The 14,000-nt window shown below is 47.1% G+C and overlaps 2 protein-coding genes across 8 annotated transcripts in view; both read left to right on the top strand.

Moving 5' to 3' along the window:
- SAG (S-antigen visual arrestin) overlaps positions 1-2,628 on the top strand; it is a 40,242-nt gene extending 37,614 nt beyond the window's left edge. For all 5 annotated transcript variants that reach the window (XM_053310592.1, XM_053310595.1, XM_053310590.1 and 2 more), the window contains one exon: positions 57-2,628. In XM_053310592.1, coding sequence (XP_053166567.1) covers positions 57-73 — 17 coding nt within the window. In that variant the 3' untranslated portion in view covers positions 74-2,628. The remainder of the gene's footprint in view (positions 1-56) is intronic.
- A 1,378-nt stretch (positions 2,629-4,006) lies between these two features.
- Positions 4,007-14,000, top strand: part of DGKD (diacylglycerol kinase delta) — a 136,984-nt gene continuing 126,990 nt past the window's right edge. Inside the window, exons 1-2 of one of the 3 annotated variants that reach the window (XM_053310583.1) lie at positions 4,206-4,390; positions 12,716-12,822. In XM_053310583.1, the coding sequence (XP_053166558.1) occupies positions 12,730-12,822 (93 nt within the window). In that variant the 5' untranslated portion in view covers positions 4,206-4,390; positions 12,716-12,729. Of the gene's footprint in view, positions 4,391-12,715; positions 12,823-14,000 lie in introns of all 3 variants that reach the window. The other 2 variants (XM_053310578.1, XM_053310584.1) reach the window with 2 other exon arrangements.

The following is a 14,000-nucleotide window of genomic DNA, read 5'->3' as shown; positions in this document are numbered from 1 at the left end:
TAACCAAATATTAAGAGGAATGCAGCTTTTGAAAGGAGTGTTTTGTCTTCCCTTAGTGACCATGATGACCTAGTATTTGAAGAGTTTGCTCGGCAGCGGCTGAAAGATGAGATCTCTGAGGAGGATAATCAGAATCAGGCTGGCTCTTCAGTAGATGAGTGACAGACAAAAGGGCGCAGGAAGTTGCACAGTAGGAAGTAGCTGTATTAAACTGCAAGTTAAACAAAAAAGTTAAGTGACTTTTTAAAAAGAATAAATATATAGAAGTGGTGTTGGGTTTTATTGCATGCTGCCTCGCTAGAAACATCTAGCTGTGATGTGAAGAGTGAATTCAATTTCATTATTTAGAAATGTTTTGCATGATAATTTCAGGTCCATAAAGTCTATAGACAGAACACAAGGAGTGGCTTCACACAACCACTACCAGGTTGTTAAGTCCAGGGGCGTAACTATAATAGGGCAAGGGGAGACAGTTGTCTGGGGGCCCACTACCTTGGGGGCCCCCCCCCGAGGCAAGTCACATGACTAACTCCACCAGCCATGCACCCGCCCGGGCTTCCTTCAGTTGTATTCATCCTCCGAAATTGATGTGAGTGTTAAGACCTGGAGCTACCAGAACAGCATGTCTTTCTCTAGTACCATTAAATGATTTGCATTGTCCACAATTTACAAAACTTTTTAAAAAATAATTTGGGGTGATGTTCTATTGGTTATATGTGCAAAAAGCATGCACACACATATAACACTATGCTTTTTGTTACCACTATTCAGCCTCATTTAAGATTTCTTTACTTCATGAGCAGAGCTTCAGTGAGCGGGGGGCTATTTTAAAATCTTGTCTCTGGGCCCACTACAACCTTGCAACCTTGCTATGCCCCTGGATAAGTCGGTAACTGGAGGTTTCTGAGCAGTATGCAGTCCCATCGGGCATGACATCTGAACCCACCCAAGTCTGGTATGTGGCCAGAGTTACCAACTTCTGCCTGAGATCTGTAATTGGGGGTTGAAGTTAGCTTGATAAAGTTGGTAATGCCAGCTGCAACCGGGACTTGAGCAGGTTCAGACGTCACATTACATCCGATGGGAGTGTGCACTCCCTGGAAATCACTGGTTCCCACCTTACCGACTTGGCAGAAGTTGTGTGAAGCCTCCCAGGGAATGCCTCCCATGTGATTATAAATTTCCTTCCATCCCAATCGTATTTTGCTTGACTTTGGGGGAAAAAAATGCTATAAACCATTCCTAGAGTTGCTTTGCTTGTTACATTGGTGTATTTTCACATACAATGTTTTGTGTGCACATGTAAAACTGTAACATACGTACTCAGCAAGCATATGTTTGCAATCATGTGTATCATACAGGTAAATGTGGCAGGGAGCCAACAGCTCCCTCCTGCATGTACGTACAGTGGCAAATTCATATTTGCTGCCACATAACTTGTGATGCAACAGTTCTGGGCCTTGTGCCCAGTCATCTTCTATGTAGCAGAAGAATGGAATATTTTACTTTGATCTAAATGTCTCTGTTAAAGAATCTAGAGTGTCTGTGCTGATGGTGTGGGGGCAGTCTGAGTGAGGCAGACGTGTCCTTTTGAAGCCTTAAAACCCGATTTGGCTTGGAGCAGGTGAGAGAGAAGAAAAGCAGACTGCTTTCGCTCCATGATGTCTGACTAGTAGGATGATGATGTTTAATCCAAATGTAGAGCAATGACTAAAGAACTGTGAAATAAAACAGGAGGAAAGTACAACTGTTGTCCAGAAATAATCTTCACAGAGACAAAAGAGCAGTCGGATCTACTTCATGTGGCTGCCAAGGAATCAGACTCTGTAAAAAAAAAAAAAAAAAACTAAAAAAAAAACTGCTATGAATATAGTCATTCGGTTACTCTTAATGGTGTTTCACAACAGACATAACATTGGACGTACATACAGGTGTCTATACACATGTACATGTTTTTGTCTGAATGACACTGCATGTGTTCATTTAAAAAGTAAACCTCGGTACAGCCTCGCTTACATGCAGGATACAGATAGGAAGTGTACTGCTGTACAAGCATTGAACATCATGTGTGAATAACGATGCATGCACAGTTCTGTATGCACATAGATTGTACACAGAAGCCCTCTTTAGATGTTAAGAAAGGGGATGTTGTACAGAAGTACAGCACCCTGAGAGGGCACCTGCAAGCCTTGCCCTGGCGCTGATGTGCTCTGAAGCCTCACCTATTTGCTATCCACATTACAGCATTTGAAGAGAGAAACAATACAAATTTAATATTTTTAAAAAGAAAAAATGCTATAAAATACAACTTAAATGATTTTAATGTGTTTTTCTGAATAGTCAATTCACCTGTAGGGGTTGGGTGTGTATGTCAAAGAGTGATACTGTAAAGGATGTGTATTTGTAGGAGGAATAGTTACTGGGAGTTTGTGCAAAGACTGAGATTACTGAGCGTTTTCTAGTTGGAGTTCGCTGGGACTAGGTGTAACCTGGGGCAAACTTAGTTGGGGCAAACTGTACAAGTTATTCTCCAGGGATTTGCTGCCTGTTGAAGGGGTGTTTATTTGCTTCCAATATGCTTTGCTTGCTTGTATATTTGTAAATAAAGTAAATATTATAACGATACAAGGTATGTAGTGCTCTTTCATCCAAAGGAAACACAACCCTTTAACGCTATCCTTGTTTTGCTGAGCTGATCACCTGAACACGCACTGAAAACTTCATATTGGACTCTGCAGTATAAACTCAGTACTGCTGCTCCCCTCATTGTCTGGCTCTGTTGGAATGAAAATTTTAAGAGTCTTGGTCTATTTAGATGCAGTACCAAATTGTGGTTTGGCACTACATGAACGAGCCCTGGCCTCATGTGCTCCTCTTCCTGTGCTACCGTACAGTTACTACCTTAACTTTCTAGTTCTTGACAAACCAGTTTGCCTAGTTTTAGACAAAGCAGCAAACAATGGTTTGCCAAGAACCAAGAAGTAAACTTAGGAATTGAGGGCAGATGAGGAACAGGGAATATGCAAGCCTGAAGCTTTGTTCATAGAGGACCAAACCATAGCTTGACATCTGGATAATAAGGAGTCCTGATTCTTCAAGGGAATTGTGCCAGCATACACTTCATCAAGACATCTTTGGAGTATGAGGGAATGTTATTACAGCCGCTCTGTGAATGCAGAGTCCAGTTTATAAACTGCTTCATGGTTCAAGGTTACACAGCTAGGCAGAGCACAGTTCTGAGTTCAAATAGCCCTTGGTAGAATGCATGATCTGGCGGAAGCTCAGATGCAGATTGTAGCTGCATATGACCATAAGTCCTCTTAGAGCAGTGGAAGCTTCAAGGCAAATGCGGGACACGCCACATTATGAAAGGGTGGCTTGGTGCAGTTTTCATACTTCCAACACATTTGCCAAAAGTGCTTGTGTGGTACAGATTACACAGTCTTTTTAGATTGCAATCCAGAGGCGATTTGGGGTTTGTGTGTGTGTGAGGACGAAACAGATGTATTATTCCAAGACCTGTGGCAGAATGAACTGCACCGGTTCCATTGTGCGGGGAGGGCCAACCACACCTTTGGATGCTTCCCTCTGTGGAAAACTCCTTGCATTTAGAAAACTAGCAGGACTTGAATTTTTCTACTGGATCTTAAGTTTTCTGCAACTGGAGTTTGGGTAATCTAACTACTCGGGGCAGCGTTCCAAGAGCGACACGGGCCACTCTTAACACTCCAGGATTCTCCATTCTACACTGCAAATCAGGCCGACATACGTCAAACCTTGCAAGCCTTTGTGAGGGGAAGAACAAGGCCAGAGGAGCGGCTGCAGGGCAGCCTCCCGTCCTGACCTCGTTCCTTTGGCAAGCCTTTGAAAAAGGGGCCCCCGCGAGAAGAGGCTGCTGCTGGAGCGGCCGCCTCTTCTCGACCTCAGAGCCCCCCGCTCAAATGCGACGGGGTGCGTGCGTCGCGCGCATTCCTAACCTCCCCTTTTGTGAAACACCCTTGAAAGACAAGAGCCGCCTTCCTTGTTATTTCACCGTGCCTTTGCCCGCCAGAGGGCGGCCTCTGCCATGGCTGTTGCAGACGCCTGTCCCTTTCCCGTCCCGGCTTCGTTCTCTACCTCCCGCCGCGGCCCCCCCGGCTCTGCTTCCCTCTCAGCCGGCGGGCGAGCGGGCACTAGGTGGCGCTGCTCGCCCTGCTCCTCAGGGTGCAGCATGGCGGCGGCGGCGGGCGCCTCGCCGCCTCAGGCCGGGGCTGCTGCCGCTGCCGCTGCAGCCGCCCCTGCCCCTACCGTGGTGGCGGAAGAGTCGTCGGACAGCGAGCCGGAGCAAGAGCCCGGCTCCCCGCAGAAGCTCATCCGCAAGGTCTCCACGTCCGGCCAGATCCGCCAGAAGGTGAGAGCGGGGGAGGGGCTGTGGTGGGGGTCGGGCCTGGAGGGGAAGGGACGGGAAGGGAAGCGCAGGCAGGCAGGCGACTGCTCTCTCTCTCCTTGAGAGCCCCGGTCTCCTCCTCCTCCTTCTCCATCCCATCCCCACTTTCCTCCTCCCTCTCCCAGCTAGCCTGAACTGTGTGCACCTCTCTGCATGGCCTCGACCCTCTGGTGGCCTCCCCAAGCCGCCTGTTTCCTCCCGGCTGGAACCTCCCTCCCTCCTTTCTCCCTCCCCGCACCCCTGGGTGGCAGCTGTACAGCCCTTCGCTGCTCTCCTCATCACCGCCTCTGGCTTGGCAGGGCTCCTTTCCGTCCTGCGGGGCCCTCCCCGGCAACGTGTCCTCGCTGGCACACTCGCACACGCACCGCTTGCCTATCCTCCTCCAGGGGGCCCAGTCCCAACTGCCCCGCTGAGTGAGGGGAGGCAGGGGCTGCTGCTTGCTGCAGTGTTCCTGCTCACCTGCCTGAGGTAGAGCAGAGCAGCTTCAGTTTACACTCACTCGCACTCTTCTCCCCCCCCCCGCCCCACCGTGCTTTTTCTCCCTGGGTGGTGGGGAGTGCTCTGTGGCAGTAATGTGGCTCCCCCCCCCCACTTCTTCCCTACCATGCAGAGGCAGCTCACTACTGGCTTGCGCCCCTGTGCACCTTCTTTCTCTCTAGGCAGCACAGTGGTGGGGATTGGGCCCAGCAGGCCCAAACCTGACTGCTGCGCTACCCAGGGTGAATGAAGAGAGGTGGCTGCAAGAAGCCGCTCGCTCCGCTCAGTCTGTGCACTCTCTCTGGGCGGCATGGTGGTAGTCTGACAGTGGTGGTGGTTTCTGGGCAGCACAGTGGGCCCAGCCAGTACTAATCACTGGGGCACTCGGAGAACCTACAGGCAAACTAGCAGAAGAGGCTTCTTGTAGGTGCTGCCTCCCTTAATTGACTGCCTGCCCCTTTCTCCCGGGTGGCATGGTGGTGAAGACTGGACTCAGGCCTAGCTGCCCAGAGAGGGAGTGTAAAGGCTCCTTGCTGCTGCCATTTCCACTTGACTGATTATGCTCTCTGGCCTGGTGGAGTGGCAGTGCACATTGGACCTGCTGGAACCATTCTAACTGTCATACACTACAGAGAGGCAGGCAAGCAAGCAAGTAGATGGGAAATGAACAGGCAAGGAAGCATCTCCAGCTGCTGCATCACCTAGAGCAGGGTTTCTCAACGTGTGGGTCCCCAGATGTTATTGGACTTCAATTCCCATAATCTCCGGCCCCAGTGGCCTTTGGTTGGGAATTATGGGAGTTGAAGTCCCATTACATCTGGGGACCCACACGTTGAGAATCCCTGACCTAGAGAGTACTTGCAACTATTGTACTACCCAGAGGCAGAATGCAGGTGAGTGCCTGGAATTGCTGTTGGTCTCCAAATCACTTGTCTGCCTCTCCCTCTGAACAGCAGTAGATATTGGGAGAAGGCAGGTGAGTGTCTGAGAGAAGGTCATTGTAACTGCCTGTACATTCTCTCTTGCTGGGCAGTATAGTAGTTGAGCTTGGGTTCAGCCCACAAGAGGGCAGGTGATTCACCAAGAGGAGGCAAGCAGTAGTCACCTTGGTGCCATCCAGAGGGAGGGAGTGAACGAGCACTGGGGGGCACCCAGAAGTGCATAGGTACATAAGAAGCTGTTTTATATTGAGGCTGTCCAGTGGTCTGTCTAGCTCAGGCCTGCTCAACAGGCTCCCCAGCTGTTTTTGGACTACAACTCCCATAATCCCCAACCACAGTGGCAAATTATGGGAGTTGTAGGCCAGCATCTGCAGGAGGGCCGAAGTTGAGCAGCCCTGATCTAGCTCAGTATTCTCTACTTTGATTGGCAGTGACTCTCCAGGGCTTTAGACAGATCTTTCAAGCCCTGCCTGGATATACCAGGAATTTAACCTGGGACCTTCTGCATGCAGAACAGATGCTCTTCCACTGAGCTATACTCCCCTTCCCATGGGTGGTCCTTGCAGGCTCCATCTCCTGTTAATTACTCATCAGAGCTCACTCTTGCTGGCTAGTCTGGAGGCAAGGAGCAGCCATATTGGCTGACCTGCCTACTCCCTCTGGGTAGTGGGGATGGGTTCTGTTCCCACCACTGGCCATAGGGAGAGTGAGCAAACAGACCGAGATGCTACTCCTTGGCAACTTATACTTGCTGACTTTGACAGATGCTTCTGTTGCTCTTGAAGGCAGGACTAGAATGAGTTGATTGAAATGACAAGGAAGCAGATTTGGGCTAAACATTAGGAAGAATTTCCTAACTGTAATAGCTGTGAACAGCCTGCCTTACGCAGTGGTGGGCCCACCATCACTGGAGGTTTAAACACAGACATCTGTCAGGGATGGTGTACTGAGCCAAGGGGTGGACTAACAGATCTCCAAGGTCCCTTCCAACTCTTGAGAGCAGCACCTGTGCTGCCTCCCTCTGACTCTGGGCTGGATAGAGAGGAGGTGGAAATATGGTTTGCTGAGAAGAGGTTTGTCAGAAAAGGTGAGGGGACCTAGATCTTCCCAAGGCCCCTTCTGTCTGCAGTGGTAGCTGCTGTTCTGGGACCTCCTGAGGTGTTAAGGCTTTGACTATTGGTGTTGATCCTTCATATCGACCCTGCATCTTTGCCCTGCCCCCCAGGACACTTGAGCTGCTGAAATGACAGGACTCAGCCATCCTAGGGCTCCTATCCAATCATTTTTATTGTACCAGCTCAGAGACTAGTGTTTCTTAATGAGCTTGGAAAGGGTAGGAGTGTCAAAATTATATGAACTTCAAGCGGAAGTTGTTATACCATATGGTTGAGTAATAATAAGAACAAAAATGTGGAATGAAAAGGATTTTTGTCTTTCGAAGGTTCATCATAGCCCAGATTGATATGCAAAATTGACTTTGCAACACGTAGCTTGACAACACCCTTCTCATTCAGAGGGAGAGAGGAGGTCCCCTCACGTTTTCCTCTTGTTTACAATGAGTTGCATACATGCGTGGATGGATCTAGCGTCTGTAAGCATGTGATCTGTGCCTGTCCATACAGTACAGGTGGGAAATTTCATGCTGTGCATGTGTCCAGTGTGTGTGTGCATGTGCGCGTGCATGAGAGAGAACACATGAAAGACTGGTGTACAAAACAATATGTTATATCTTCTTTCTTCAGATTCTGCTTGTACATTCCCCATCTTGTGCTTAAGCAGCTAACCAGGAATATGGGAAACGTCTGTGCACACACATCCTTAATGAATTGCTATTTTGAAATCCCATGGGGATATCTGCACAGGTTACTTCCTATTCCAATATTTTAATGCTAAATCAGGAGAGTGAGAAATGCCCAAAATATAGGGATGTTTTGCAGGATAATCCTACATTAACATTTCTGCACACCTGTAAACTGCCTCCATCTGCCTCATGAGCAACTCCAGTTTGTAATGTAGGTGGATGTGGGACTTGCATAGATTGAATTCAGGAGCAACACAGTCTATGCAAAGTTGGCATGCATTGAATATACTTTCAGTTCCAGCAAAATAGTGGCCAAAGTATACATTATCTAATCCTTAGCTAATATAAGAGAAGGTTGCTACCTGCAAGTGCTCTTTTAAGCATTTCAATATATAATTTGAGAGGGTTTTGGAAATTTGGACATATTAACCTTCTGAATAAAACACATTTTTTCCCTTCAGGCTATTTCCAGACTTCATTGAAGTTGGAAGATAAACTTTTGATTTGTAGGAAGTCAAAGAAGATGATGGTACTTTAATAAGACTAACCTGTATGAACTTTCCATTGTGCTTTCAAGCCTAGCATCTGATGAAGTGAGTCACTGCTCACGGAAGCTAATGCTTTATAATAATATTAAAAAGATCTTAACAGGTTAGTCTTAAAGTGTCATTTTCTTTGATTTCCTACTTAACTAAAGACTAATACGGCTTTTCAGGGTTTTACTTTGTAGTGTGATGGCCAATGTACATGAAGTCGTATGGGTAGATTAATTCACCCAGAAGGGAAAAGCCTCGTAAAACATGCAGTCAAGCCCATTGACGCTATGTTTTATGAGGTTTGCTCATAAAAATATGAACAAGTTCTATTACTGCTGAGGATCTAGAGTATTAGTACTGAGAGGGTTTCTCCCCCCCCCCCGCCCCGTATTGTGTACTTGGTTTAGAGTTACTGACAGTGTCTGTGCATGTAAATTGTTCATTAATTGCTTGCCTCCCACTCTGTTAATACAAATCCCCAGATTCAACTTGGATTGCCATCCAGCCAGATAGGTTGGATGATTACCTGTGTTCTGAAGTCTGCAGACTGGAGAAAGTCTGAGCTTGTTTGTGTTTGAGGATGCAATTCTTCCTTAAATACTTTGGTAGTGCTTAAATAAGACCTTCAACAGTATTGCAGTCAAGAATAGGGAAGAAGGGTGCAGAGGTTTCAGCCGCTGGGTGAGGTCATCCGTCAGTTTGGGGTGATGTCGTGGATGTCGTGAATGTGTTGGCCTCGTGTCCGGAGGCTGTAAGGGTTTGGATGGGCCAAAACAAGCTCAGGCTTAATTCCTCCAAGAGAGTTGCTCTTGTTCAGTTCTCGATCTGGCCAGGTTCCGGTTTCTAGTGTTTCCCTTGATGGGGTCGCACTCCCCTTGAAAGAGCAGGCTCACAATTTGGGGGTCATCCTGGACTCTCTTGGTTGGACTGTTGCAATGTGCTGTACCTGGGGTACCCTTTGAAGATGACTCGGAAGCTTCCGCTGGTTCAAAATGTTGCAGCCCAGCTGCTTATGGGCAACAAAAAATATGATCATGTTTCACCTTTGTTGAGGTCACTATATTAGCTGCCAGTTCGCTTCCGGGTCCAATTCAAAGTACTAGTTATCACCTATAAAACCCTTCAGGGCTGGTCGCCTGTGTTTGGACTGCCTCTCCCATCCAACTTTGACCCGCCCTGTGAAGACATCTCAGGTGGGCCTTCTCAGAGTTCTGGGCCCAGGGGAGGTACGTGGGGCCTGGGCTCTGTTGCAGTCCCCTCCTTATGGAATACCTTGCCTCCTGAGATTCGTAATGCTCCCTCCCTTCTGTCCTTTAAGAAGCTTTTGAAAACTTATTTATTTTGCCAGGCTTTTAGTGTGTGTGTGTGTGTGTGTGTGTGTGTGTGTGTGTTTCCCCTCCTTGTCTTTGGTGTTTTTAATTTATGTAAACTGCCTTGAGTCTAAGGAAGTCAGGCGGTCAATAAATTTGCTAAATAAATAAGTCTCACTCTTGGACGTAAAGCCGCTCTCTAACTCAAGCTACCAAAAGGTGCCAGGGTGGGTGAAGTTGTGCCTGGCCCTGGAAGGGGCTCTGGCATGTTGCCAAGTACCGCATGTGCTCATGCATGCCCAGTTAGCAAGTGTAGCGTTGCCCCTACGTATACCTGCACTGTCCACTGCCAGCTCTCTTTGCTTCCACTTGTCACCCACCCACCCTCCCATTTATTGGTGCAAGATTAGCTGCTCGCCTCGTGGGGCTGAACAGGAATTTTTTGTTCCTACCTGATTGACCTTTGATGATGATTATTTTGCCTGTTCCTCATTGATGTCCTACCACTAGATGTGTGGGGGTGCCTTCTGTCTAATCAGGGTGTCAGGCAAGTGCGGGTGTTGGGGATGATTGAACTTGCATTGGTGTTCCTCCGGAGGCACTGTTGAGGTGAAGCGGGGTTTCCATGGAACAGCTCCAAGGGTTGTGAGGCCCGGGGGTCTGGGAATGGAACCCACTTTGGGGACTTGCTTAGCTCACACACTCAGAGCCCTGGGGCTTGGAAGGTTGTGACTAGGCAAGTCCTCCCTCCATGCAGGTAATTGTGATAATGCCTCAGCAGGATCTGTCTGCTGTCAGCCTCTGAGCCTAGCTGGTTTGCCCTTCGAGAGGAGGTGGTGGCCACCTGCGGGGCTGCCTCATCTGCAGGGGTGGGGCAACCGCACTCTAGTTAGAATATCATTTCCCTGCTGTGTTACCCAGTTGCAATAAAATGTGGCCATAGTTTAACCCATTTCCCGTGTCCTGTCTCTTCTTGGGGTCTGGGTACAAATTTAGAACCTAAGCATTGCTTTTAGAAAAGCCAGGACCAAGACTTTCTCCTATGTTAAATGAAGTCATTTGAGATACAGCGTTGATGCGTACCCTATATTTTGCTGTAGTTCAAATAAGGCTGAACTCTAGTCTGAATTCCCACTTAATCATTTGCCATGTTTTGCATCATTTCTTACGTCAATGTGGCTGGAAAAAGCCTAAACACTCTGCTTGTGCTATGTTAATATAAACATTTTAAGTACAAGGATTATAAACAGAAATTGTGTATAGCCATTAAGCTTCCATTGCTTTAATCTGTTGAAAACCTTTAGCTAAGCAGTATTGGATTTTCAAGACAACTTGTATTAGAATTGTCGTTCCCCTCTTGCTGTCTTTACTCCTTATACATACCTTAATTTACTTTCCTTCTAACTTTTGGTCACCTTTCCCCCCCTAGTCAGAGGTGGAAGTTGAAAGGAAAGATTTAAAAATGATTGGCTCAACTTTGCATGCCATTTTGAGGTTGGGAACTTTACAGAAAATTGTTTTCTTCGGAATTGACTTAATGTTAAATTGGGGTGTCTCATAAGTCTGGCTGCTTAAGATATAGGAGGGCTCAACAAATCCTGAGTAAAGACATAGAAATATACATGACAATATTTCTGATGAACCCTGATGAATGTAATCCCCACCCCCACCCCCAATGCACCATTCCTACTGTTATTCTAAACAGTTAACTGGATTTGAGGAGTCCTCTGAGTTTATAATTGCACGTGTTCCACAGCCGTGAATTTAGTCTCTTGATTAATCCAGCAAGTTATATTTTAAGTGCCCATTGCAATAAATCTCAAGTGCTAAAATAGTGTATTCCATGCATCTCAGCCCTTGGCAAGCTAACACAATGCCTCCTGAAGGCCTGGAATAGGTTCAGGTCTTCAGGAGTCTAACTTAGATATGTTTATTTTCATGTCAGTTTTCTTCCATTCAGACTCAAAGCAGTCAAAGTCTCCTGTAGTAAGTATTTTTGTGTATTGAGGAACAGATGGTATATTGAAATAGCACTTGAGATTAGACTACTGCAGTGCACTCTCTGTGGGGCTGGCCTTGAAGAGTGTTTGGCAGCTTCTGTTGGTGCAGAATGGTGCTTAGGAGTATATGATTCTCATTCTGTTCCATTTACTGACTTCTAGTTCACCAATGCACAGTTTTAGATGCTGGTGATATCTTTTAAAGATAAACCCTTTGGGACCATGTATTTGAAGTCTGCCTCTCCCTATATTAATTTGCCCACTTGCTTCATCTATCAAGACCCTCTTTCACATTCTCTTACTTTTGGAAGTCTGACAGGGATGTGTAACAGTCTTTTTCATTGCAACATCCAGAATATGGGATTGCTTCTTCCTAGAAGGCCAGCTCCCTCACTGATGGCTTTTGGCACTTGGCTGAAATGTTGTTTTGTCAGGCATTTGATCTGAGATTATTATTGTCCTCCTGGTGAATTGTATGCTCCTTGTTGTTTCCGGGTTTCTGCTTAGATTTTTGCCTTTCTGCTGTGATTACTCAGTTGTGTGTGTTTCAGTTATTTATCACATATTTGTAATGTAAACTTTTAATGATTGTAAGCTGACCTGGGGCCCTTTTTAGGGCTTAAAGACACTCTCGGAGGAAACAGATCATCTGGATTCATTTCAGTAAGGCTTAAGGCCTGGCTTTGGAACAGAAACTTCTTTGATCACCCTGTGGGATGACCTGTGCAGAGAGAGAGAGAGAGAGAGAGATAGATGAGGGAGTGCAACCCTGTTAATTCTCTTGGAGCTTTCAGCAGCTTTTGCTATCATTGACCATGGTCTCTTCGATAGGTTGGCTGAGTTGGGTGTGGGAGAGGCACTGTTTGGAGGTAGTTCTGCTCCTACCTGGAGGCCCATTTCCAAAAGGTGGTGCTGGGCAGTGTTCCCTCTAACAGGGATTCCCAGATGTTGTTGACTACAACTCCCAAAATCACCAGCCAAAGGCCACTGCAGCTGGGAGATAGTGAACAGCATCTGGGAATCCCTGTTAAAGGGAACAGTGGTGCTGGGGGATTACTGCCCAACCCCTTGGCAGTTGTGCTTTGGGGTTCCGCATGTTCTATTCCCCCCCCCCCATGCTATTTAACATCTACATGAAATTTCTGGGAGAGGTCATTCAGAGATTTGGCCTGGGGTGTCATCAGTATGCAGATGACACTCAGTTGTATCTCTCTTTTCCATCAGATGCAGATGAGGTGATGACAGTCCTGAATCAGTGCCTGGAAGCAGTAATGGACTGGATGAGGTTGAACAAGTTGAGACTCAGTCCAGACAAGACAGAAGTACTGCTGGTCGGTGGTTCCTCTGTCCGGGTGAATGATGTTCAGCCTGTTCTAGATGGGGTTGCACTCCCCCTGAAGGACCAGGTTTGCAGTTTGGGGGTGCTCATCAATCCAACACTGTCACTAGAGGCTCAAGTGGCTTCTGTGATTCAGAGTGCCTTTTATCAGCTTTGGCTGATAGGCCAACTGCGACCTTATCTGAATAGAGAGAGCTTGGCCACTGTTACTCATACTCTGATAGCCTCCTGCTTAGACTACTGCAATGTGTTGCATGTGGGGCTGCATTTGAAAATAATCCGGAAAGTGCAGTTGGCACAAAATAGGACTGCAAGATTATCAGCTGTGGCTGGGAGCTTTGATCATAGCACACCAGTGTTTCGTCAGCTGCACTGGCTCCTAGTCCAGTTCCAGGCCCAATTCAAAGCACTAGTTATAACCTTTAAACCCCAAATGGCTTTGGACCAGGTTACCTGAGAGAGTGCCTTGCCCCATATGTCACAACTCAGACCTTAAGATTAGGGATGTGCACGGACCTGTTTAGAGGCCCTTTTCTGGGCATCATTGGCACAAATTGCTCTCTCACACAAGATTATGAAACCACAACAGCTGCCACAACAGCACCTATACATAGCAGTGAACCATAAGCCCAACTGGAACAACCAGTAGCAGGGGAGTAACAGCAGGAGAGAGGGCATGCCCTCAACTCCTGCCTGTGGCTTCCAGCAGCATCTGGTGGGCCACTGTGCGAAACAGGATGCTGGACTACATGGGCCTTGGGCCTGATCCAGCAGGGCTGTTCTTACGTTCTTATGTAACTACATCCACATTTTGACTTAGTACACATTTTAATGCAGATTGCAGAGCAGTGAGTGAAGCACAGATTAGTCTCAAGACGAGACATGGAGCTCATCACAGCAATCACCAACAGTGTTCTCTCTAGTTTTTATCATCTGTGTGCAGAATGAGTTTTGTTCTTGGTGGCAGTATCAAGGCAATTTGTGTGCACGTGCATTCAGAGTGGGGCCTTCCTGATTCAACCTGAGTGGGATATAAAATTAACTGAGCTGACATCAATAAACTTGTCAGCATGTGCACGTGTGCATGCCTTAGAGGGAACACTGATCACCAAGAAATATTACTTACACACCCAAACACACACAGAGCTGCCACTGTCTATTTCTTGCCAC

This window comes from Hemicordylus capensis, chromosome 3 (assembly GCF_027244095.1).
Source record: "Hemicordylus capensis ecotype Gifberg chromosome 3, rHemCap1.1.pri, whole genome shotgun sequence".
Lineage (NCBI taxonomy): Eukaryota > Metazoa > Chordata > Lepidosauria > Squamata > Cordylidae > Hemicordylus > Hemicordylus capensis.
The sequence above is the reverse complement of the archived record's forward strand: the minus strand, read 5'-3'. Positions and strand labels throughout refer to the sequence as shown.